Source organism: Pristiophorus japonicus, chromosome 1, assembly GCF_044704955.1.
Source record: "Pristiophorus japonicus isolate sPriJap1 chromosome 1, sPriJap1.hap1, whole genome shotgun sequence".
Classification (NCBI taxonomy): Eukaryota; Metazoa; Chordata; class Chondrichthyes; family Pristiophoridae; genus Pristiophorus; species Pristiophorus japonicus.
Window position 1 is genome coordinate 267,400,843 of NC_091977.1, and position 27,042 is coordinate 267,427,884.

The following is a 27,042-nucleotide window of genomic DNA, read 5'->3' on the forward strand; positions in this document are numbered from 1 at the left end:
CTTATGAAAGCTTGGAACTGTATCATCACTTGTATAAAGTGACGCACACACAAGCAATTGTGGTTTCATTGCTATCAAATATTCAGATCAGCAGTGCTTCAAATAATTTTAAACCCAGATGTGCAGATTAAACTGCAAAAGTCAATGTCCACAAGTTTTGTTTTTATTATTATTTACTGATATAATTATTTGGGATCAGATCAGATCCATTTATTCCGAAGAATTCAAAAAAATGTCAAATATTTTTTGAACCAAAATAAGTTTGCCAGTTTTGCAGTTAAATCACAGGAAAAGGATTAGACAAGGTGATAAGTAAACAAGTCTGAATAAAGAACATTTTTAAGGAAATTGTTCTTGCTGCACATCTCACATTCCTGCTGAACTGTTCTGGCTGAGACTAGAATTCTCGATCTCATCTCGACAGGATCCCTAAATGCCGTTATCAATTGCAATTAAGATTCAAACTCAGGATTCCAATTTGAGTGTCAAATATTTGGAAATTGTGCCTGGCGTTCAAACTCAGGAAAAGATTGTTGACAAAATTTCTGTTAAAATATTGAACATTTGTTAAGTCCTTTTAAATAATCAAAGTTAAAGAACTCCTTGTGCATTAACTTAACGAAATAAAGAATAGCACATCTGAAAAGGTAAATAATTTAGCCTTTTAAATTTGCCATCCTACATTTATATAGGATTACTCCCAAATTGCACCAACTTGCTTATGATCTATTGTCTAAAGAAAGAAAAAGACTTGCATTTATATAGCACCGGATGTCTCAAAGCACTTTGCAGCCAATTAAGTTATTTTGGAGTGTAGTTGCTGTTGTAATGTGGGAAACGCGGCAGCCAATTTGCGCACAGCGCAATGTGATAATGCCTAGATAATCTGTTTTTTTATGTTGATTGAGGAATAAATATTGGCCAGGACATTGAAGAGAACACCCCTGCTTTTCTTCGAAATAGTGCCATGGGATCTTTTACATCCACAGATGGGGCCTCAGTTTAATGTCTCATCCGAAAGAAAGTGCAGCACTCCCTCAGCACTGCATTGGAGTGTCAGCCTAGATTTGTGTGCTCTAGCAAAGCTCTGCAAATCCAAACAGTAGATTTTTGTTTAAAATGTGAGTATTACTTTGTGTAACTGCCTCAGAGGAGTCTTCCAAAATATGGCATATGGGAAATAACAAACACAAAACAGCCTTTTAAACTGAAAACCTTTTTTTTTTAAATGGCCTTTTGTCAAAATCCCTAAAGTGGGATACGAAGCAAAGCATTACCCAGCACACTCATTTTTCAAATAAACATATTTAATGGTGTTATTCTTTAACAATGTTTTGTTACTATCTAATAAAAGACACTTCATCTTAAAAGATTGTGAATCAGTGTTCATAAATACACTGTCCATATTGACCAATTCCAGGATTCTGGGAGTATGGCAGAGATAATTAAAAATCCATTCAAAAAGAATAGTACTTATTTTCTTTTATATATATATAAAATACCTTGTCAAAAGGAATTCCATATTTCTTTAGTATTGAAGGTGATATAAGGGTCATCTTGTGACGTAGGAAAGCATCACATCCTTGGGAACTACTTGGAAAGAAACCTGTAAATGACCAATATTTTACAATTACATTTATATTACGATCGGGTAATTCATGTTATCTTACAAGTTAGCTTGAAGCACTAAGCAATCCTTCCCACTACAAAGGGAACATGCAGCCTGTTTATGTAGAGAGGAAACACAAAAAGCAACTTTAGATACAGCTGTTTTTAACAAACTATCTTTGAAGTTGCTTTGCTCATTTTTAAAACAATGCATTTCAAATAGTTTTACCCTATTAACTCTACTGAAACGGTCATGTTTCAGCTCCTAGAATCGTAATAGCAAAAAATGACCAAGCTTTTCAAAATTGTCAACTGACATTGAATAATTTAATGTTATTTGACTTTTGTAGTTTGATTAATGAAAATGCGTAATGAGATATTTGTTTTCCTTTACGTAATACTGCTTCAAGCAAAGCATCCAAACTTGCATTTTTCAAAAATATATTTTTACTTTCAGTCCTGTCACACTGTTCATATAAACCACATAGGGGCAAGGGAAAAAATGAACTAGTTCCCATCAAATACAATTCATCATCACCATAGGCGGTCCCTTGAACGAGGATGACTTGCTTCCATATGAGTTCGCAGATGTTTCAATGAAGGACCCGATGTTTCAATCCTGAACTCCAATTGAGGGGGTGGAAGATGTCTGTGCGTGGATTTTTTTAAAACAATCACTTATTACATCAGCCACCACACGGGCTCGACAGGGCTAGGCCTTTATCCAGTGGCAAGGGCTAACCAGGATAACTGGAGATCTGCTCTGCTGCACGGACCTAGTGCGTGCACACATCGCTCATGCTGCCTCTGGGACCTCAGCTCTTCTGGGCCCCGTACCCTCATTCACTGTACCTCCGCCACGATCCCTCACCGCTAGACTGCCATAAAAACACTCGCCACACTTCCGCTACGATCTCCCTCCGTACCTCCGCACCAAACATTCGCCGAACCTCCGTCACGATCACCCACCAAATCTCAGCCACAATCCCTCATCACTCCTCTGCCCCGATCCCTTGTCACAAGTTGCCATGACCTTCCCGCTCCTCTGCTTTACCAGGGCCCCGCCGATGCTCCTGCCCATGCTCCAAACGGCGACCTGGGTACTGATGACTTCACCCAGTCGCCCACCTCGAAGCCGTCGCACATTTGTGTCAGCTCGCACTGGAAGCTGCAGTAGCGTGCTCCAGCACTTTTTATAGCCCCAACACCTGCGGAGATGTTCTCTCACAGGTCAGGGTGACACACGATGTCCCAGGGCCCAGCGCTCCAGCTCTTTTTATAGCCCTGACCTGCGGAGATGTACTCTCGCAGGTCGGGGTGGCCCATGATGTCCAATAAAATTATAAAGCAATGAACTCCCCCCACCCTCCCCCAACCAACCCCCACCCCCCCCCCCCCCCACCCCCCGCAACTGCTGTTACTGTACGGATTTAAAGCCAAGGTTAATCTATTTACTGAAATGTCCCTGGGCCGATGTTTTTTGCTTTTAATTTCCACTGCGACTTTCAGCCTGAAACTATTATAGTCAAGTTATTCCCAATAGGCATGCGCAAATGTTTTCTATTGTTGCACATTTGAGCTCATTAAGAACCAGAAGCGCACATGCGCAGAATGCTTCCGGTTCGTTGGCAGTAGTCGCGACCTTTAGTTAAGTCCCAATGTATCAAATTTCCATTTGTAACACTTGTTTCAGAATTGTAATGTTTTTTTTAATATTCCTTGACAGACTTTCAATTGCTACATAGCACAGTGCCATATGCTAATCTTAAGGCAATTTAAAATTTATAATGTGTCATCCCCACATATGTAACATACCTATCAGCATAAAAAACTTTCTACTTCCATTGACACCAAGGACCCAAATTTTCATGCATCACAATAGGTGCCATTGGAGGAAGCATAAAGTGTTGTCCTCCATCCTACTGAATTTCCAGTGGACCCTACAAGGCATATTGTAAAATAACAATGGGAAGTGCAGCACTCATTGGTCACAGATCTCAGAGCTCCACTCTTCTGCAGCACAAGTAACATAAAAATGACACTAGTCACCACACATTTTCAACCTTGGCGAGAATAATTTAAGATCCCAAGTGCATAACACGGTACCTTAATTTCCACAAATTCTAACAAGTTTGCAGTTAAATATCATCTAGTTGTAATTGGTGCTTTAATACAAGAGATTTGAATTGGTTGTGCTAATTAAAAATCATTAAAAAAAATAGCAACCCCAACCCCCCCACCCCCCCAAATTTATAGCTCTGTGTCAAGGAAAAGGTTACAATCAGGATATGCCAAATATGGTGAAAAGGATACATTCCTGTCAGAAATGTGATTTATTGCAACATTTTGTAATTCATTACCTTGTGCAAGACGTTCCAGTCTCTTCCCGTGCTCCGGAGGTATTGCATACCTGAAAATGAAACAATGAAAGTGTCAATTCAACCTTTTTCAGAACTGGGTTCCGACTATGTAGCTTAACGCAGACCAAAGACTTTCTCGGGTATAATGAAAGCGTACGGGACAATCAAATGCAAAACTGGACATGTAACAATATTTTCATACATTATTTTACAAATATGAGTGTAATTATTTAAGTATTAGAGATGAATTGTGCTATTCGTCTTTCAGATACATCGATTATAATCCTTTGTTAGATTTAGAAATTTTAATTATCAGCAGACACAGATATGGGGCTCAATTTACCCCAAAGCTGTTTTTTGGCGTACTTGAAGAGTTACGCCCATTTTTGGGGGGCGCAAGTATACCAAAAAAAATCATCCAAGTTTCCCCATTTGAATTCTTCATTTTAGTGCCGCCTAGCCTGTCATTTAGTTTTGGGGGTGGAGCCCAAGATCTGCGCCAAAAAGACACGGTAACCAGGGTCACATGCGGGCTGAGGCTGGAAACGTACAGCCAGCTCACAGCAACCTACTGAAGCACATTAAATATTGCAGCAACTTGCCTCCATTAAATTATTAAAGTTTCCCCTCCCCCCTGCCCTCCCATCCGATGCCGGTCCCTGCTCCTATCCCAGGCCGAATGGCCTCCTCCCTCCCATCCCCCGCACCTATCCCTGGCCGACTGGCCTCCCCCTCCCGGTCCCCGCTCCTAACTATGCCCAAAAGGCTTCCCTACCCCCCGCCCCCACCCACTCTCCAACCGCTGCTGTCCAGGCATCTGGTGCACTGATTTACTTACCTGCGCTGATTTTCTTAACTCATCAGAAGGTTTTCTACAGAGGCCATATACGCCGGTCTAAGAAGAATTGGAGTAAGTTGGAGCTGGCCAAACTTGCCTAAGTGGCCAGAATTGGCGCAGGTGGCAGGTTACGCCTGCTATGATACAAAAAAAACTAACCTAAAAAAATCATAACTAACTTACTTACGCTGGCGCACATTGATTGGGGAAATTTGAATATTTTAAACATAGGCCAAAAAAAGCGGCGTGCGCCAAAAAAACGGTGCAAATCACTGGGGAAAATTAAGCCCTATGCCTCACATCCCTCAGTCAGATCCACATTCAGTTAGAACCAAGCTGAATCTGGCAAAAACTTGCTGACACTCATTAGTCACTTCTGCATGGTTAATTCTGCAACGAATATTTGTAAACCAGATGCTTTAAAGTGGAAAAACCTGTAAAAGCATAGCAACGTTCTAGTTATTAATATTTTAACCTGCACAAGTTAATTTTCTGTGAAGGGCACACATTCTCAGTATTCCCTGCTCTGCAACTGAGCGGCCACTGATTTTGCTCCGAGACCGTTGGGGGTTGCCCTTTTTTTGAAAGTTTGCGACCAGGAAACACATGCATCAACCTGGCCTGGACACTGTTTCCAATTTCCGTGCATTGCTGCCCCCTCCTCTCTGGACAGCAAAGCACAGATTTGGAAGGGAAGTGAATGGGAAACTGAACTTCCAGCTTTTCAATCATGCCATTGTTTCAGTGTTCCCAACATGCAACACAACTATCCAACTTCTAACCAAGTAACTCTCCAAAGACTACAATAAGATTTAATTATCATACAAACTTACAGCACAGGGGGCCATTTGGCCCCTGCACTGGCTCTTTGAAAGAACAGCCCCACATCACCACTTTCTGTCCGTCCAAAGTACCTGTCCAACTCCCTTTTAATATTACTTGTGGAATTAGCTTCCACCACCTTTTCAAGTAAAGCATTCCAGATCCCGACAACTCAGTGAGAAAACCTCTCCTTAATTCCCCTCTTTGAATCTGTGACCTCGAGCTAGTGCCTCACTTGCCAAAGGAATCATTTTTCTCAATCTACTCAATCAAAACCTCTCACCACCTTGAAAAACTCTATTAGGTTACCTTTTAATCGTCTTTATTCCAAGGAAAATAGTCCTAACTTTCCCAACCTTTCCTCCCCTCATCCCTGGTAACATCCTGGTAAACCTCCTTTGTACCCTTTCTAAGGCCTTTACATCTTTCCTGAAGTGCAGTGTCCAGAATTGTCCACAGTACTCCAGCTGAGGCCTAACCAGTGATTTATAAAGTTCCAGTCTGATCTATTTGCTTTTATATTCTATTCCTCTATTCATAACCCCATATTCTTTTATTACCATCATCATAGGCAGTCCCTCGAAATCGAGGAAGACTTGATTCCACTCTTAGGTGACTGAACAGTCCAATATGGGAATTACAGTCTCTGTCACAGGTGGGACAGACAGTCGTTGAAGGAAAGAGTGGGTGGGAAGACTGGTTTGCCGCACGCTCCTTCCGCTGCCTGCACTTGCTTTCTGCATGCTCTTCGATGTGGGAGATGTTGGCCGAATCGAGGACTCTAACATTAATGCGTCTGTCCTCCCAGGGGATTTGCAGGATCTTGCGGAGACACTGTTGGTGGTATTTCTCCAGCGATTTGAGGTGTCTACTGCATATGGTCCATGTCTCTGAGCCATGCAGGAGAGAGGGTATCATTATATCCCTGTAGACCATGAGCTTGGTGCCAGATTTGAGGGCCTGATCTTCGAACACTCTCTGCATCCACGATACTGAGAATGACGTGAGTAGCATGTGTAGCGAGTTGGTCGTACCGCAGGTAAAGGGTCCACAGCCAGCTAGGGAATGGAAGACCAGCAGGAAGAGCAGTGCAAGGAAGGTAGTGCAGGGGTAACCTGTGGTCATCCCCCTGCAAAACAGATACACTGCTTTGAGTACTGTTGAAGGGGATGACTCATCAGGGGAGGGCAGCAGCAGCCAAGTTCATGGCACCGTGGCTGGCTCTGTTGCACAGGAGGGCAGGAAAAAGAGTGGGAGAGCGATAGTGATAGGGAATTCAATTGTAAGGGGAATAGATGGGCGTTTCTGCGGCCGCAACCGAGACTCCAGGATGGTATGTTGCCTCCCTGGTGCAAGGATCAAGGATGTCTCGGAGCAGGTGCAGGACATTCTAAAAAGGGAGGGAGAACAGCCAGTTGTCGTGGTGCACATTGGTACCAACGACATATGTAAAAAAAGGGATGAGGTACTACGAAACAAATTTAAGGAGCTAAATTAAAAAGTAGGACCTCAAAAGTAGTAATCTTGGGATTGCTACCAGTGCCACGTGCTAGTCAGAGTAGGAATCGCAGGATAGCGCAGATGAATATGTGGCTTGAGCAGTGGTGCAGCAGGGAGGGATTCAAATTCCTGGGGCATTGGAACCGGTTCTGGGGGAGTTGGGACCAGTACAAACCGGACGGTCTGCACCTGGGCAGGACCGGAACCAATGTCCTAGGGGGAGTGTTTGCTAGTGCTGTTGGGGAGAAGTTAAACTAATATGGCAGGGGGATGGCAACCAATGCAGGGAGACAGAGGGAAACAAAAAGGAGACAAAAGCAAAAGACAGAAAGGAGATGAGGAAAAGTGGAGGGCAGAGAAACACAAGGCAAAGAACAAAAAGGGCCACTGTACAGCAAAATTCTAAAAGGACAAAGGGTGTTAAAAACAAGCCTGAAGGCTTTGTGTCTTAATGCAAGGAGTATCCGTAATAAGGTGGATGAATTAACTGTGCAAATAGATGTTAACAAATATGATGTGATTGGGATTACAGAGACGTGGCTCCAGGATGATCAGGGCTGGGAACTCAACATCCAGGGGTATTCAACATTCAGGAAGGATAGAATAAAAGGAAAAGGAGGTGGGGTAGCATTGCTGGTAAAAGAGGAGATTAATGCAATAGTTAGGAAGGACATTAGCTTGGATGATGTGGAATCTATATGGGTAGAGCTGCAGAACACCAAAGGGCAAAAAACGTTAGTGGGAGTTGTGTACAGACCTCCAAACAGTAGTAGTGATGTTGGGGAGGGCATCAAACAGGAAATTAGGGGTGCATGCAATAAAGGTGCAGCAGTTATAATGGGTGACTTTAATATGCACATCGATTGGGCTAACCAAACTGGAAGCAATACGGTGGAGGAGGATTTCCTGGAGTGCATAAGGGATGGTTTTCGAGACCAATATGTCGAGGAACCAACTACGGGGGAGGCCATCTTAGACTGGGTGTTGTGTAATGAGAGAGGATTAATTAGCAATCTCGTTGTGCGAGGCCCCTTGGGGAAGAGTGACCATAAAATGGTGGAATTCTGCATTAGGATGGAGAATGAAACAGTTAATTCAGAGACCATGGCCCAGAACTTAAAGAAGGGTAACTTTGAAGATATGAGGCGTGAATTGACTAGGATAGATTGGCGAATGATACTTAAGGGGTTGACTGTGGATGGGCAATGGCAGACATTTAGAGACCGCATGGATAAACTACAACAATTGTACATTCCTGTCTGGCATAAAAATAAAAAAGGGAAGGTGGCTCAACCGTGGCTATCAAGGGAAATCAGGGATAGTATTGAAGCCAAGGAAGTGGCATACAAATTGGCCAGAAATAGCAGCAAACCCGGGGACTGGGAGAAATTTAGAATTCAGCAGAGGAGGACAAAGGGTTTGATTAGGGCAGGGAAAATGGAGTACGAGAAGAAGCTTGCAGGGAACATTAAGACGATTGCAAAAGTTTCTATAGATAGGTAAAGAGAAAAAGGTTAGTAAAGACAAACGTAGGTCCCCTGCAGTCAGAATCAGGGGAAGTCATAACGGGGAACAAAGAAATGGCAGACCAATTGAACAAGTACTTTGGTTCGGTATTCACTAAGGAGGACACAAACAACCTTCCGGATATAAAAGGGGTCAGAGGGTCTAGTAAGGAGGAGGAACTGAGGGAAATCCTTATTAGTTGGGAAATTGTGTTGGGGAAATTGATGGGATTGAAGGCCGATAAATCCCCAGGGCCTGATGGACTGCATCCCAGAGTACTTAAAGAGGTGGCCTTGGAAATAGCGGATGCATTGACAGTCATTTTCCAACATTCCATTGACTCTGGATCAGTTCCTATGGAGTGGAGGGTAGCCAATGTAACCCCACTTTTTAAAAAAGGAGGGAGAGAGAAAACAGGGAATTATAGACCGGTCAGCCTGAACTCAGTAGTGGGTAAAATGATGGAATCAATTATTAAGGATGTCATAGCAGCGCGTTTGGAAAGAGGTGACATGATAGGTCCAAGTCAGCATGGATTTGTGAAAGGGAAATCATGCTTGACAAATCTTCTGGAATTTTTTGAGGAGGTTTCCAGTAGAGTGGACAAGGGAGAACCAGTTGATGTGGTATATTTGGACTTTCAGAAGGCTTTCAACAAGGTCCCACACAAGAGATTAATGTGCAAAGTTAAAGCATATGGGATTGGGGGTAGTGTGCTGACACGGATTGAGAACTGGTTGTCAGACATGAAGCAAAGAGTAGGAGTAAATGGGTACTTTTCAGAATGGCAGGCAGTGACTAGTGGGGTACCGCAAGGTTCTGTGCTGGGGCCCCAGCTGTTTACACTGTACATTAATGATTTAGACGAGGGGATTAAATGTAGTATCTCCAAATTTGCGGATGACACTAAGTTGGGTGGCAGTGTGAGCTGCGAGGAAGATGCTATGAGGCTGCAGAGCGACTTGGATAGGTTAGGTGAGTGGGCAAATGCATGGCAGATGAAGTATAATGTGGATAAATGTGAGGTTCTCCACTTTGGTGGTAAAAACAGAGAGACAGACTATTATCTGAATGGTGACAGATTAGGAAAAGGGGAGGTGCAAAGAGACCTGGGTGTCATGGTACATCAGTCATTGAAGGTTGGCATGCAGGTACAGCAGGCGGTTAAGAAAGCAAATGGCATGTTCGCCTTCATAGCGAGGGGATTTGAGTACAGGGGCAGGGAGGTGTTGCTACAGTTGTACAGGGCCTTGGTGAGGCCACACCTGGAATATTGTGTACAGTTTTGGTCTCCTAACCTGAGGAAGGACATTCTTGCTATTGAGGGAGTGCAGTGAAGGTTCACCAGACTGATTCCCGTAATGGCGGGACTGACCTATCAAGAAAGACTGGATCAACTGGGCTTGTATTCACTGGAGTTCAGAAGAATGAGAGGGGATCTCATCGAAACGTTTAAAATTCTGATGGGTTTAGACAGGAAGATGCAGGAAGAATGTTCCCAATGTTGGGGAAGTCCAGAACCAGGGGTCACAGTCTAAGGATAAGGGGTAAGTCATTTCGGACCGAGATGAGGAGAAACTTCTTCACCCAGAGAGTGGTGAACCTGTGGAATTCTCTACCACAGAAAGTTGTTGAGGCCAATTCACTAAATATATTCAAAAAGGAGTTAGATGTAGTCCTTAATACTAGGGGGATCAAGGGATATGGCGAGAAAGCAGGAATGGGGTACTGAAGTTGCATATTCAGCCATGAACTCATTGAATGGCGGTGCAGGCTATAAGGGCCGAATGGCCTACTCCTGCACCTATTTTCTATGTTTCTATGTTTCCTCAGGCAGGTCATTACTAACACCTTGTTCTGCCAGAGGGACAAGTACAAAGCATCATGGCAACACTGGCACCTGCTCAACTATGTCATCATTCGAGCTCGAAATCGCAAGGATGTGTGCATCACCCGCGCCATGACTGGAGCTGACGACTGCTGGGCGGATCACCGCCTAATCCGTTCCATCATCAACATCAACATACCCCAAACCCCCGACGGCAGCAGAAGCAGTGCCACAAAAAAATTCAATGCCGGGACACTCAAAGGCCCAGCTAAGAGAGCCCTATACAGCCAGCGCCTCATTGCTAACCTGGCAACCCTTGATGACCCCGAGATGCAGAATGCCCATAGCACTTGGTCTGCCCTCCAGGCCACCATAACCAGTGCCTGCAGAGATGCTCTGTCACTCATCCAGGAAACACCAGGACTGGTTTGATGAGAATGACCAGGAGATCCAAGAGCCAATAAATCGCAAGTGCAGGGCATTTCTTAACCTAAAACAACCCAACTTGGAAGCAGCAAAGCAGCATTACAGATGGCTTAAGGCCGAGGTCCAGCAAAAAACCCGCGACCTAAAGAATAGATGGTGGGTGGAGAAAGCACAGGAGATTCAGCAGCTGGCCGAACACCATGATGTGCTTTTATTAATCACCTTATCAACTTGCCCTGCCATCTTTAAGGATTAATGTATATGGACACCAAGTCGCTGCTTATCTACACTTTTCAAAATCGCGTTTATAAACAGAAACGAATGGGACTTAAGGCCTACATCCAAGGGTGCTAAAAGAGATGGGTGCAGAGATAGTGGATGAGTTGGTTGTGATCACCCAGAATTCCCTCAATTTTAGAATGGTCCTCGTGGATTGGAAGGTTGCAAATATAGCCCCGCTATTCAAGAAAGGGGGGAGAAAGAAAACGCGTAATTATAGATCAGTTAGCCTGACATTAGTTATCGGGAAAATGTTAGAATCTATTATTAGGGACATGGTAACAGGGCACTTAGAAAATCCTAATATGATTGGGCAGAGTCAACACGGATTTATGAAAGAGAAATCGTATTTGATCAATCTATTGGAAATTTTAAGTGTATAACTAGCAGGGTAGATAAGGGGGAAACCAGTGGATGTAGTAGAATTGGATTTTTCAGAAGACATTCGATAAGGTACCACACAAGAGGTTGTTACACAAGATTAGAACTCATGGGGTTGGGGGTAATACACTAGCATGGATTGAGGATTGGTCAATGGACAGAAAAGAGAGAGCAGGCATAAACTGGTCATTTTCGGGATGACATTGTGTAACTAGTAGAGTGCCACAAGGACCAATGTTTGGGGCTCAGCTACTTACAATCTAGATCAATGACTTAGATGAAGCGACCGAGTGTAATGTATTTAAGTTTGCTGACGGTACAAAGCGAGGTGGGAAAGTAAGTTGTGAGGAGGATGCAAAGAGGCTGCAAAAGGATATAGACAAGTTAAGCGAGTGGGCAAGAACGTGGTAGATGGAATATAACGTGGAGAAATGTGAAGTTAGCCACTTTGATAGGAAAAATAGAAACCCAGACTATTTTTTTTTAAAAAGGTGAGAGACTGGGAAATGTTGGTAAGCAGAGGGATTTGGGGTCCTTGTTAACATTCCCTTTAAGCTGTGCCGCACAACATTCTGGAGCTCCCACACAGCCAGCTCACTGGCTTTTAAATGGGGAAAGCCGCACACGCGCGGTATTTTGAATGGGTCGCATACCCAAAATAAAGTTACAGGGAACATTGGTCCATGTACACGAATCACAGGTTAGCATGCAGGTACAGCAAGAAATTAGGAAGGCAAATGGTATGTTGGCCTTAATTGCAACAGGGTTGCAGTATAAGAGCAAGGAAGTCTTACGGCAATTATAAAGGGCTTTGGTGAGACCACACCTGGAGTAGTGTGTACAGTTTTGGTCTCCGTACCCAGGGACGGATATACTTGCCTTACAGGGGGTGCAACAAAGGTTCACTAGATTGATTCCTGGAGTGAGAGGGCTGTCTTTTGAGGAGAGATTGAGTCGAATATGCCTAAATTGTCTGTAGTTTAGAAGAACGAGAGGTGATCTCACTGAAATGTATAAAATTCTTAGCGGGCTTGACAGGGTAGATGCTGAGAGGCTGTTTCCCCTGGCTGGAGAGTCTAGAACGAGGGGTCGTAGTCTCAGGATACGGTTTTGGCCATTTAGGACTTCTCTACCCGAATGATGTGGATGCTCAGTCGATGAGTATATTCAAGCCTGAAATCAATAGATTTTTGGGCACTAAGGGAATCAGGGGATATGGGGATGGTGCAGGAAAGTGGAGTTGTTGCAGAAGTTCAGCCATGATCTCATTGCATGGTGGAGCAGGCTTGAGGAGCCATATGACCTACTCCTGCTGTTATTTTTTAATGTTCTCATGAAAGGAGCGAGGGGAGAGAAGAGATAAAGGGGCAAGGGGTGGGGGGGGGGAAAAAGAGAGGGAAGAGAAAAGAGCATGGGGAAAATGGACAGGAGAGAAGAGAGAAAGGGAGGGGAAGAGAGAAAAAGGCAAATATTGGGGAAAGAGAAAGGGTCAGGGGAAGAAGGGAGAAGGGGAAAGCGAAGAGAGAGGGCACGTAGAGAGAAACTGATGCTTTTCAGCCTTTAAGGAGGTGACTGAGAAGTGAGAAATAAGTAGTATAAATGTTGTAAATCTGGAACATTACTTCAATCTGAACAGCGGGATGAGGTGGCACAGTTGAAAACAGCAGCTTTAAGATCAATGAAAGAAAGCTTTTTTTCACACATAGATCAATATGTAAAATGGACTTCCAGGTTGACTAATAGAAGCACAAGCTCCAGAATTACGAACTGTACACAATGACTGTGGATGCAGGGAAAGATGAGATACAGCAGTCTTTGTTCAATGAGTATCTATCGCTCATGTAGGGCCCAATTTTCCCCAACCCCTTTTTTTGGTGCACTTACCTTAAATGCGCTGACTTTGCACGCTGGAAACGGCGCCGAAAAAAAGGGGCTCCATCCTGCCCGCTCTGCCAACTCTCCGGTGTCGCAGCATAGCTCGTGAAGTGGGGGGCGGAGCAACAGGCCAGCGCAGAAAGCACTGCCGGCAACTGCGCACATGCGCAGTGAAGTCTGTGCGCATGCTCCTGCCCTCCCAGCGTGTCCTGCGGGCTGTGAGCAGGACCCAATGCTCGCAGTCCCTATCCCCGGCTGAAGGGACACCCCAATCGTCGCTGCACCCAATCCCCAGTCGAGTGGCCTCCCGCACCGGCCGGCCGGCCCACTGACTTCCCGGGCCGAGTTAGGACTTCAGTTTTATTTTTTATTTATTGCTGGTTGTGCTTGAGAGTTTTGATTGGGGGGCGGGGGATGGAGGGGGAGCGGGGGGGGGAGGGAGAGAAAGAGTGTTTTGATGGGGGAGGGGAGGGAGAAAGAGTGTTTTGATTGGGGGGGGGACAGGGGGAACTTTAAAAAAACGCTTTATTCTGGCATAAAGGTAGGACTTCTATTTTTTATGTTATTGATTGATCGCTTATTGTTTTTTGTGCTTTGTAAGTGTTGGTGCTTTAAATGTACTAACCTGCACCGAATTCTTAACTGCCCGCAATGTTTTTCAGAGTTGGCCTCATACGCTGACCTAAGTCGATTTGAAGGAAGTTTTAGCTGACCAAAGTGGCATAAATGGCCAAAACTGGCATAAGTGTCTGGGAACACCCCCGTTTGAAAAAAAAAATGAACTAAAAGAAATCGTACCTAACTGACTTATTCTGGAGCAAATTTTGGGGGGAAAATGGCACTTTCAAAAACTTACGCCAGAAAAAACAACTTACTCCAAAAAAATTGATGCAAGTCATGGCCAAAATTGGGCCTGTAGATTGTTCATTTTAGGTGGTTACAATTTTTGAACTATATAAGCAGTACATGGGGAAATGTACAAAAAGGAACAGATGGAATTCAATGTCAGTAACTGTCAGGTGATTCATTTTAGTGAAAATAAATAGCAGCAGTAATTATACTCAATGGAAATAGGCTCGGGGCTGTAGAAGAGCAGAGAACTTTGGGGGTACAGGTTCACAGCACCCCAGGCTGATATAGCTGGGGGAAAAGCTAATAGAATTCCAGTCTTTATCTCAAGATGTAAAGACTATAAAAGGCAAGAGGTAACGATGAGCCTACATGAAACCTCAATAAGACCTCAGTTGGAGCACTGTGTGTCATATTGGGTTCCATACCATAGCAACAACACTTAGGCTTTAGCTAAACATTCACTAGGATGTTTTCTGGTATGAGAAAATGCAAGACAAAGGCAGACTTGATAATCAAGTCTTTTTCATGAGATCAACAATATGATTTTATATAGCACCTTTGACGCAGTAAAACGTCACAAGGCACTTCAAAGAGCATTCTCGAGCAAAATTTGACACCGAACCACAAGGACAGGTAACCAAAAGCTTGGTCAAAGAGCTAGGTTTGAAGGTGCGTCTTAAAGGAGAGAGTAGAGAGACGGAGAGGTTTAAGGAAGAAATTCCAGATATTGCAACCTCGGCAGCTGAAGACATGGCTGCCAATGGTGGAGCAAAGAAAATCGGGGATGCGAAAGAGGCTAGAATTGGAGAGCGCAGACATATCAGAGGAGTTTACAGAGGTAGGGTGGGACATTTAAAAATATAGAGAGAGAGAGAGACAGTGTAGATATTGTTACGTTATGCAGTCTAGAATGAGGGGCATAGATACGTGATTAAATGCAAGAGATTTAGCTGTGGAATTGAATGCAATTAGAACTATTTGCTCACGTGGAAGGTAAACGCCAACATGGACTGGTTGGGCCGAAAGGTCTGTTTCTGTGTTGTAAAGTGCAATGTCATTTTTGTACTTAGAGTATACATCTGTTAATCTACTAACTACAATTGGATTATAAATCGCAGTAATCCCAGTCTCAAACGGTTTCAGAATAGCTTTTCCCTCAAAAGCACATGGCCCTGTTCAGCAAATAGGCCAACAGAATGACCCGCACTGAACAAGATCAGCTACGCAAAGGAATTGACTAAATCAGTCATACAATCTCGATAATTCAGCAGATAAGTGTCGAGATTTAAACCAGAAATAATGAAGTGTCATCCTTATAGATAAAGACTGATTATAACATGCTGCATAACTAATATCTGGAACAAGCAAATGACAACAAGATAACTGTAATTCAAAGAAGAAAATTTAATGTCAATGCAAGAGCCGATTTGCTGTTCCGGATAAGGGAGTCTTCAGGACATAACTACTGAATGCTTCCTTGCCATTTCTTGGTTCAAATATTTTTATCTTCACTTAAAAAAACGATATAAACGCAAGTAGGTTCTTTATTTATGAAAGGATACACCTACTGATAACCATGTGTACCAGAACGAAGAGTATAGAATAGTACAGCACAGAAGGAGGCCATTCGGCCCACAGAGTCTGCGCCGGCTCTTTCAAAGAGCAATCCAGTTAGTCCCACTCCCCCGCTCTTTCCCCATATCCCTGCAATTATTTTGCCTTCAACTATTCTATCCAATTGCCTTTATGAAAGCTACCATTGAATCTGTATCCACCATCCTATCAGGTAGTGCATTCCAAATCCTAACCACTTGTTACGTAAAAAAGTTATTCCTCATATCGCTTCTGGTTCTTTTGCCAATCACCTTAAATCTGTGCCCTCCAGTTACCAACCCTTCAGCCATTGGAAACACATTCTCTTTATTTACTCTATCTGAACCCTTCATGATTTTAAACACCTCTATCAAATCTCCTCTTAGCCTTCTCTGCTCGAAGGAGAACAAGCCCAGCTTCTCTAGTCTAGCCACGCAACTGAAATCCCTCATCCCTGGAATCATTCCAGTAAATCTGTCCCCTCTCCAAAGCCTTCACGGCCTTTCTAAAGTGTGGTGACCAGAATTAGACTCAATACTCAAGCTGGGGCCGAACTAGTGTTTTATATTGTGTTATCATAACTTTCTGGCTGTTGTACTCTGTGCCTTTATTTATACAGCCAAAGATCCCATATGCTTTATTAAACTGTCCCGCGACCTTCAAAGACTTGTGCACAAGCACCTACAGGTCTCTCTGTTCTTGCGTACCCTTTGAAATTGTAATATTTAGTATGTATGGTCTCTCCTCATCCTTCCTACCAAATGCATCACCTCACAATTCTCTGGGTTGAATTTCATCTGCCACGTGCCCATTCCACCAGCCTGTCTATGTCTTCTTGAAGACTATTACTTCAGTTATACAGGGCATTAGTGAGGCCACACCTGGAGTACTGTATACAGTTCTGGTCTCCTTACCCAAGGAAAAACATACTTGCTTTAGAGAGAGTGCAACGAAGGTTCACTAGACTGGTTCCTGAGATGGAGAGATTGCCCACATGTGGAGAGATTGAGTTGACTTGGCCTATATTTCCAAGACTTTAGAAGAATGAGAGGTGATAATTGAAACATATACAATTCTTAAGGGACTTGACAGCGTTAATGCTGAGAAAATGTTTGCCCTGGCTGGGGAATCTAGAATACGGGGTCAGAGTCTCAGAATAAGGGGTCGGCCAGTTGGAACTGAGATGAGGAGAAATGTCTTCACTCAAAGGGTTGTGAATCTTTGGAATTTTCAATCCCAGAGAACTGTGGATGCTCAGTCGTTGAGTATATTCAAGTCAGAGGTTTATAAATTTTGGGGAACTAAGGGAATTAAAGGATATGGGGATAGTGTGGGAAGGTGGAGTTGAGGTAGATCAGCCATGAACTTATTGAATGGCGGAGCAGGCTCGAAGGACGAAATAGCCTGCTCCAGCTCCTATTTTTTATGTTCTATCTTCCTCACTGTTCACTACACGTCCAAGATTAATGTCATTTGCAAATTTCAAAGTTGTGCCCTGTACCCCAAGTCCAAGTCATTAATGTCTATCATAAACAGCAGAGGTCCTTGTACTGAACCTTCGGGAACACAACTGTATACCACCAGTCCGAAAAACAGCCATTCATCACAACACTGTTTTCTATCCGTTAGCCAATTTTTTATCCATGCCTCTACTGCCCCTTTTATCGCATGGGCTTCAATTTTTCCAACAAGCCTAATATTTGGTACTTTATCAAACTTTTGTAAGTCCATATGCACAACATCAACTGCACTACCCTGCTCCACCCTGTTATGTCATAAAAAACTCAATCAAGTTAGGCAAACACGATTCGCCCTTAACAAATCCGTGCTGCCTGGCCTTCATTAGTCCATACTTGTTCAAGTGACTGTTAATTTTCTCCCTGATTATTGTTTCTAAAAGCCTCCCCACGACCGACGTTAAACTGACTGGCCTGTAATTGACAGGTTTATCCTTCTCCACTTTTTTGAACAAGGGTGTAACATTTGCAATCTTCCAGTCCTCTGGCACTTTGTCCAGTCCTGACCAAATTGTTCCACATGAAGAATCCAATGTTTTCTTTAAATAAAACACCTGTACTTAATTTATTCTTATTTCTCAATGGAAGACATTTTCACTTTATTTTTCAGTAATTCAGTAAAAATTCAGTAATTATCAATTTGTGTTTCAAAAAGCATTTTAGCTTGCTTGTGTCTCTTGTGCGTTAAAAATATATAGGGCTGGATTTTCGGCTTTTTTCAGCGAAAACGGTAGCGATATGTGAAACCTACCGTTTTCGCTGTGCTACTGTTTTTAGGTCGAACTTTCAGGTTTTACGTCTGCGCCGTAAGGAGGGCGTTGCTTGAGGATTTGCAAGTTTTGCCACATTTAGACCCGAGCTGCAAATCGCTGAAAAAGAATTAAAAAATAAAAACTTCAACTTACCTTTTTTTCAGGTTTTCATACTTATCGCTGCTGGCAGGGCTACACCGACAGGTTTGACCTGTCGGTATTCTGGGTGCGGTGTAGGGGTCGTGAGAGAGCTGAAAGTTGGACACAAACGCAATTGGCGTTGTTGCACGTCGGCGCTCCACTCGCCGGTGGTACGTCCCATCACTGCCGCAAACAGGGACCCGAGCATCCCGCCCGGGCTTCTGTACTTGCTTAAAATCTGTTGCATCTCTAACTTTTTACAGTTCTGACAAAGGGTCATTGGCCTGTAACATTAACTCTGTTTCTCGCTCCGCAGATGTTGCCTGACCTGCTGAGTCTATCCTGCATTTTTTGTTTTTATTTCAGATTTTCAGCATCCGCAGTATTTTGCTTTTGAAATACAACTTGCCTCGTACTTAAAACTAGCAAAAATGAAACAGACAGAAAATGCGACAAACACTCAGCAGGTCAGGCAGCATCTTTGGAAAGAATGGATGAGTTAGCACTGATATCAAATCTCATCTGCTCGCTCCACAGATGCTGCATGGCCTGTTGAGTCTTTCTGGCAATTTCTGGTTTTGTTTCAGATTTTCAGCATCTGCACACTCACTTTTTGTTCATGTTCCTTCACATATGTTCAACAACATGGCGTATGGTGTGCCATCTTTGGGCCTGATGGCCTCTTTCACTCTTTTCATATAATGTCAACCAGTGTGGCAGCAGAGGCATATTAAAGACTGTTATTTGGTCATAATGCACCCAAGACCAAAATGTGTTTTTTTTAATAAAGGTTATTTTTCTGTTTGGCGGGGGGGGCGGGGGGGGGTGTTAGATTGAAAATTAATTTGTTATTCTTCCATTATTGGTGTTATAAAATGATTTGGGCAGCAGACTGTGCTCAACACAGTAACTGAAGATAAAAAGCTGGAAAGAAAAAGTTTTAAAACTTTTTTTTTAATAAAGCATAAGGCACAATATACAGTAACAAATTTAAAAGTTATTTCAGTGGATTTGACAAGGTGTAATATTGTTGCCATCCAATAGATGGTAGTGAAGTACTGCAATTCAAACAGTAGGATTAAACACGGGTTCAGTGTGTGCCCTACAAAAATGCTGAACTAAAAACATAGTTCAAATACCGGTTCAGTTTGGTTTTATCACCAAATGTGCTGCTTATTTTCTTTAACAAGATTGGTACTTAGCTTCACGTGTGTATTTTGTGGACTATAATCAATAGACATCAGCAGTTAAAAATGGCGCCACTTGTGGATAAGAACAGCCTACTGTCCCTCTCGGGATCAGACTACATTATGTCCTGACCCATTATTATAGCTTGAGTACAAAAGGACATTCCAGCTGTCACATTGATGTCAGCTGCAACATACTCATCCAACCAAGCTTTGAACTACAACACTTTTGGTACTTTACCAACACAAAAATTTGCATTTAAATATTGCCTATAATGTCTAAAACATCCCACGATGCTTCAGTGGAGCCTTATCAGACAAAATCTGACACTAAGCCACAAAGAGATATTAGGATAGGTGACCAAAAGCTTGGTTAAAAAGGAAGGTTTTAAGGTGCGACTTAAAGGAGGAGAGTGGCAGAGAGGTTTAAAGAGGGAGTTCCAGAGCTTGGGACCAAGGCAGCCAAAGGCACGGCCGCCAATGGTGGAACAAAGGAAATCGGGGATTTGTCAGAGGCCAGAATTGGAGGAGTGCAGACATCTTCGGCGGGTTGTGGGGCTGGAGGAGGTTACAAAGATAGGGAGGGGCGAGGCCATGGAGGGATTTGAAAACAAGAATGAGAATTTTTAAAATCTTGTTGCCAGATCAGGTGGCAATGTCGGTCAGGAATATTGTAATGAAATGTTTTCCACACATCCACGTTCCCAATTATGATGCTACCATGCTCTTAACTATGTTTTTACAACAAAACCTATCACAGGCTTCTAGTTTAGTCAGATGAAAATAACTAATTAGAAACATAGAAAATAGGTGCAGGAGCAGACCATTCGCCCCTCGATCCTGCACCACCATTCAATAAGATCATGGCTGATCATTCCCTAAGTACCCCTTTCCTGCTTTCTCTCCATACCCCTTGATCCTTTTGGCCGTAAGAGCCACATCTAACTCCCTTTTGAATATATCTAACGAACTGGCCTGAGCAACTTCCTATGGCAGAGAATTCCACAGGTTAACCACTCTCTGAGTGAAGAAGTTTCTCCTCATCTCGGTCCTAAATGGTTTAACCCTTATCCTTAGACTGTGACCCCTGGTTCTGGACTTCCCCAACATCGGGAACAGTCATCCTGCATCTAACCTGTCCAATCCTGTCAGAATTTTATATGTTTCTGTGAGATCCCCTCTCATTCTTCTAAACTCCAGTGGATACTAGCCCAGTTAATCCAGTCTCTCCTCATATGTCAGTCCTGCCATCCCGGGAATCAACCTGGTGAACCTTCGCTGTACTCCCTCAATAGCAAGAACATCCTTCCTCAGATTAGGAGATCAAAACTGAACACAATATTTCAGGTGAGACCTCACCAAGGCTCTGTACAACTGCAGTAAGACCTCCCTACTCCTATACTCAAATCCTCGAGCTATGAAGGCCAACATGCCATTTGCCTTCTTCACCGCCTGCTGTACCTGCATGCCAACTTTCAATGACTGATGTACCATGACACCCAGGTCTCGTTGCACCTCCCCTTTTCCTCATCTGTCACCATTCAGATAATATTCTGTCTTCCTGTTTTTGCCACCAAAGTGGATAACCTCACATTTATCCACATTATACTGCATCTGCCATGCATTTGCCCATTCACCTAACCTGTCCAAGTCACCCTGCAGCCTCTTAGCGTCCCCCTCACAGCTCACAACCCCACCCAGCTTAGTGTCATCTGCAAACTTGGAGGTATTACATTCGATTCCATCAGCTAAATCATTGACGTCGACTGTAAATAGCTGGGGTCCCAGCACTGAACCCTGTGGCACCCCACTGGTCACTGGCTGCCATTCTGAGAAGGACCCGTTTAGTCCTACTCTTTGTTTCCTGTCTGCCAACCAGTTCACTATCCATGTCAATACATTACCCCCAATACCATGTGCTTTAATTTTCCACACTAATCTCTTGTGTGGGACCTTGTCAAAAGCCTTTTGAAAGTCCAAATACACCACATCCACTGGTTTTCTCTTGTCCACTCTACTAGTTACATCCTCAAAAAATTCTAGAAGATTTGTCAAGCATGATTTCCCTTTCATAAATCCATGCTGACTTGGACCAATCCTGTCACTGCTTTCCAAATGCGCTGCTATTTCATCTTTAATAATTGATTCCAACATTATCTCCACCACCAATGTCAGGCTAACCGGTCTATAATTCCCTGTTTTCGCTCCCTCCTTTTTTAAAAAGTGGTGTTACATTTGCTACCCTCCAGTCCATAGGAACTGATCCAGAGTCAATAAAATGTTGGAAAATGACCCCCAATGCATCCACTATTTCTAGGGCCACTTCCTTAAGTACTCTGGGATGCAGCCTATCAGGCCCTGGGGATTTTTCGGCCTTCAATCCCATCAATTTCCCCAACACAATTTCCTGACTAATAAGGATTTCCTTCAGTTCCTCCTTTTCGCTAGGCCCTCGAACCCCTAGTATTTCCGTAAGGTTATTTGTGTCTTCCTTAATGAAGACAGATCCAAAGTATTTGTTCAATTGGTCTGCCATTTCTTTGTTCCCCATTATAAATTCACCTGATTCTGACTGCAAAGGACCTACTTTGGTCTTCATTAATGTTTTTCTCTTCACATATCGATAGAAGCTTTTGCAGTCAGTTTTTATGTTCCCTGCAAGCTTCCTCGCAGACTCTATTTTTCTCCTCCTAATTAGACCCTTTGTGCTCCTCTGCTGAATTCTAAATTTCTCCCAGTCGTCAGATTTGCTGCTTTTTCTGGCCAATTTATATGCCTCTTCCTTGATTTTAGCACTATCCTTAATTTCCCTTGTTTGCCACGGGTGAGCCACCTTCCCCGTTTTATTTTTTACTCCAGACAGGAATGGACAATTGTTGAAGTTCATCCATGTAATCTATAAATGTCTGCCATTGCCGATCCACTGTAAACCCTTTAAGTATAGCTTGCCAGTCTATCCTAGCCAATTCACCTCTCATACCATCGAAGTTACCTTTCCTTAAGTTCCCGACCCTAGTCTCTGATTTAACACTGTCACTCTCCATCTTAATAAAGAATTCTACCATATTATGAGACTTTCAAACATGCACAAAGACAGTTTCGATTACTGAAATACTTCTCTACATATTTTGCTGCCTTTTTATTCAGTGGATTTCCACAGCTAAATTTAGATTAATTGCCCCCCCACCCCTCCCAAACAAGTACTGCTAGAGGAAGTAGCCTCAGCTAACAGGGCCACGAGAGGTCAGACCAATCCAATTAAATTCCAGGGATAGATAACAAATTGCTCCAAAACCACATTCCCAACATCACAAAAAATATTTCGTATTTTGAAATTAAAACAGAAAATGCTGGAAATAGACTGCAGGTCAGTCAGCATGTGCAAGAAGAAACGACCATGTATTGACATTTGGCTGTGTATCCTTCCTTAAACTGCAAATAATCTTGTCTTTTCTCTTGACACACAAGGACTGACCTGCTGTGCATTTACAACATTATCTGTTTTTATTTTAGATTTCCAACATTTGTAGTTTTTCTGTTTTTATTTAATGTGTATTTCCAGCATAAGCCTTGGCTCAGTGGTAGCACTCTCGCCTCAGAGTCAGGAGGTCATGGGTTCAAGTCTCACACAGAAGCAAATAAGCGAGGCTGACATTTCAGTGTAGTGCTGCGGGAGTGATGCACTGTCAGAGGTGCTATCTTTCACATGAGATCTTAAACCAAAGCCCCATCTACCTGATCAATTGGATATAAAAGATCCATGTAACGAGTTGAAGAACAGAAGGGAAAGCTCTCCCCATATACTGACCAACACAATTGAAACAGATTATCTAGTCTGTAAACTCATTGCTAATCAGGCGTCGCTGAGACGAGAGTCCGGGGATCGGAGAGGCCTATAAAGGCCGCGAGATCAGGAGTCGGGAGGCGCGTTGCTGAGGCAAGAGTCCGGGGATCGGAAAGGCCTAAAAGGCCGCGAGATCAGGAGTCGGGAGGTGCGTCGCTGAGGCGAGAGTCCGGCGATCAGAGAGGCCGATAAAGGCCGCGACATCAGGAGTCGGGAGATGCGTCACTGAGGCGAGAGTCCGGGGATCGGAGAGGCCTATAAAGGCCGCGACATCAGGAGTCGGGAGGTGCGTCGCTGAGGCGAGAGTCTGGGATTGGAGAGGCCTATAAGGGCCGCGACATCAGGAGTCGGGAGGTGCGTCGCTGAGGCGAGAGTCTGGGGATCGGAGAGGCCTATAAGGGCCGCGAGATCAGCAGTCGGGAGGTGCGTTGCTGAGGCGAGAGTCCGGGGATCGGAGAGGCCTATAAGGGCCGCGACATCAGGAGTCGGGAGGTGCGTCGCTGAGGAGAGAGTCCGGGGATCGGAGAGGCCTATAAAGGCAGCTAGATCAGGAGTCGGGATGCGCGTCGCTGAGGCGAGAGTCCGGGGATCGGAAAGGCCTATAAAGGCCGTGAGATCAGGAGTCGGAAGGTGCTTCGCTGAGGCGAGAGTCCGGGGATCGGAGAGGCCTATAAAGGCCGTGAAATCAGGAGTCGGGAGGTGCTTCGCTGAGGCGAGAGTCCGGGGATCGTAGAGGCCTATAAGGGCCGCGACATCAGGAGTCGGGAGGTGCGTCGCTGAGGCGAGAGTCCGGGGATTGGAGAGGCCTATAAAGGCCGCGAGATCAGGAGTCGGGATGCGCATCGCTGAGGCGAGAGTCCAGGGATTGGAGAGGCCTATAAAGGCTGCGAGATCAGGAGTGGGGAGGCGCGTCGCTGAGGCGAGAGTCCGGGGATCGGAGAGGCCTATAAGGGCCGCGACATCAGGAGTCGGGAGGTGCGTTGCTGAGGCGAGAGTCCGGGGATCGGAGAGGCCTAAAAGGCCGCAAGATCAGGAGTCAGGAGGTGCGTCGCTGAGGCGAGAGTCCGGGGATCAGAGAGGCCGATAAAGGCCGCGAGATCAGGAGTCGGGAGGTGCGTCGCTGAGGCGACAGTCCGGGGATCAGAGAGGCCGATAAAGGCCGTGAGATCAGGAGTCGGGAGGTGCGTCGCTGAGGCGAGAGTCCGGGGATCAGAGAGGCCTATAAAGGCAGCGAGATCAGGAGTCGGGATGCGCGTCGCTGAGGCGAGAGTCCGGGGATCGGAAAGGCCTATAAAGGCCGTGAGATCAGGAGTCGGAAGGTGCGTCGCTGAGGCGACAGTCTGGGGATCAGAGAGGCCGATAAAGGCCGTGAGATCAGGAGTCGGGAGGTGCGTCGCAGAGGCGACAGTCCGGGGATCAGAGAGGCCGATAAAGGCCGTGAGATCAGGAGTCGGGAGGTGCGTCGCTGAGGCGAGAGTCCGGGGATCAGAGAGGCCTATAAAGGCCGTGAGATCAGGAGTCGGAAGGTGCTTCGCTGAGGCGACAGTCCGGGGATCAGAGAGGCCGATAAAGGCCGTGAAATCAGGAGTCGGGAGGTGCTTCGCTGAGGCGAGAGTCCGGGGATCGTAGAGGCCTATAAGGGCCGCGACATCAGGAGTCGGGAGGTGCGTCGCTGAGGCGAGAGTCCGGGGATTGGAGAGGCCTATAAAGGCCGCGAGATCAGGAGTCGGGATGCGCATCGCTGAGGCGAGAGTCCAGGGATTGGAGAGGCCTATAAAGGCTGCGAGATCAGGAGTGGGGAGGCGCGTCGCTGAGGCGAGAGTCCGGGGATCGGAGAGGCCTATAAGGGCCGCGACATCAGGAGTCGGGAGGTGCGTTGCTGAGGCGAGAGTCCGGGGATCGGAGAGGCCTAAAAGGCCGCAAGATCAGGAGTCAGGAGGTGCGTCGCTGAGGCGAGAGTCCGGGGATCAGAGAGGCCGATAAAGGCCGCGAGATCAGGAGTCGGGAGGTGCGTCGCTGAGGCGACAGTCCGGGGATCAGAGAGGCCGATAAAGGCCGTGAGATCAGGAGTCGGGAGGTGCGTCGCTGAGGCGAGAGTCCGGGGATCAGAGAGGCCTATAAAGGCAGCGAGATCAGGAGTCGGGATGCGCGTCGCTGAGGCGAGAGTCCGGGGATCGGAAAGGCCTATAAAGGCCGTGAGATCAGGAGTCGGAAGGTGCGTCGCTGAGGCGACAGTCTGGGGATCAGAGAGGCCGATAAAGGCCGTGAGATCAGGAGTCGGGAGGTGCGTCGCAGAGGCGACAGTCCGGGGATCAGAGAGGCCGATAAAGGCCGTGAGATCAGGAGTCGGGAGGTGCGTCGCTGAGGCGACAGTCCGGGGATCAGAGAGGCCGATAAAGGCCGTGAGATCAGGAGTCGGGAGGTGCGTCGCTGAGGCGAGAGTCCGGGGATCAGAGAGGCCGATAAAGGCCGTGAGATCAGGAGTCGGGAGGTGCGTCGCTGAGGCGACAGTCCGGGGATCAGAGAGGCCGATAAAGGCCGTGAGATCAGGAGTCGGGAGGTGCGTCGCTGAGGCGAGAGTCTGGGGATCGGAGAGGCCTATAAGGGCCGCGAGATCAGCAGTCGGGAGGTGCGTTGCTGAGGCGAGAGTCCGGGGATCGGAGAGGCCTATAAGGGCCGCGACATCAGGAGTCGGGAGGTGCGTCGCTGAGGAGAGAGTCCGGGGATCGGAGAGGCCTATAAAGGCAGCTAGATCAGGAGTCGGGATGCGCGTCGCTGAGGCGAGAGTCCGGGGATCGGAAAGGCCTATAAAGGCCGTGAGATCAGGAGTCGGAAGGTGCTTCGCTGAGGCGAGAGTCCGGGGATCGGAGAGGCCTATAAAGGCCGTGAAATCAGGAGTCGGGAGGTGCTTCGCTGAGGCGAGAGTCCGGGGATCGGAGAGGCCTATAAGGGCCGCGACATCAGGAGTCGGGAGGTGCGTCGCTGAGGCGAGAGTCCGGGGATTGGAGAGGCCTATAAAGGCCGCGAGATCAGGAGTCGGGATGCGCATCGCTGAGGCGAGAGTCCAGGGATTGGAGAGGCCTATAAAGGCTGCGAGATCAGGAGTGGGGAGGCGCGTCGCTGAGGCGAGAGTCCGGGGATCGGAGAGGCCGATAAAGGCCGCGAGATCAGGAGTCGGGAGGTGCGTTGCTGAGGCGAGAGTCCGGGGATCAGAGAGGCCTAAAAGGCCGCAAGATCAGGAGTCAGGAGGTGCGTCGCTGAGGCGAGAGTCCGGGGATCAGAGAGGCCGATAAAGGCCGCGAGATCAGGAGTCGGGAGGTGCGTCGCTGAGGCGACAGTCCGGGGATCAGAGAGGCCGATAAAGGCCGTGAGATCAGGAGTCGGGAGGTGCGTCGCTGAGGCGAGAGTCCGGGGATCAGAGAGGCCTATAAAGGCAGCGAGATCAGGAGTCGGGATGCGCGTCGCTGAGGCGAGAGTCCGGGGATCGGAAAGGCCTATAAAGGCCGTGAGATCAGGAGTCGGAAGGTGCGTCGCTGAGGCGACAGTCTGGGGATCAGAGAGGCCGATAAAGGCCGTGAGATCAGGAGTCGGGAGGTGCGTCGCAGAGGCGACAGTCCGGGGATCAGAGAGGCCGATAAAGGCCGTGAGATCAGGAGTCGGGAGGTGCGTCGCTGAGGCGACAGTCCGGGGATCAGAGAGGCCGATAAAGGCCGTGAGATCAGGAGTCGGGAGG

At 45.9% G+C, this 27,042-nt stretch overlaps 1 protein-coding gene across 4 annotated transcripts in view; it reads right to left on the reverse strand.

The window, feature by feature from the left end:
- Positions 1-27,042, reverse strand: part of LOC139270369 (lysine-specific demethylase 4C-like) — a 632,979-nt gene that overhangs the window by 472,330 nt on the left and 133,607 nt on the right. For all 4 annotated transcript variants that reach the window (XM_070888436.1, XM_070888434.1, XM_070888435.1 and 1 more), the window contains exons 6-7: positions 3,969-4,018; positions 1,503-1,606 (exon numbers count right to left, since the gene is read on the reverse strand). In XM_070888436.1, the coding sequence (XP_070744537.1) occupies positions 1,503-1,606; positions 3,969-4,018 (154 nt within the window). The remainder of the gene's footprint in view (positions 1-1,502; positions 1,607-3,968; positions 4,019-27,042) is intronic.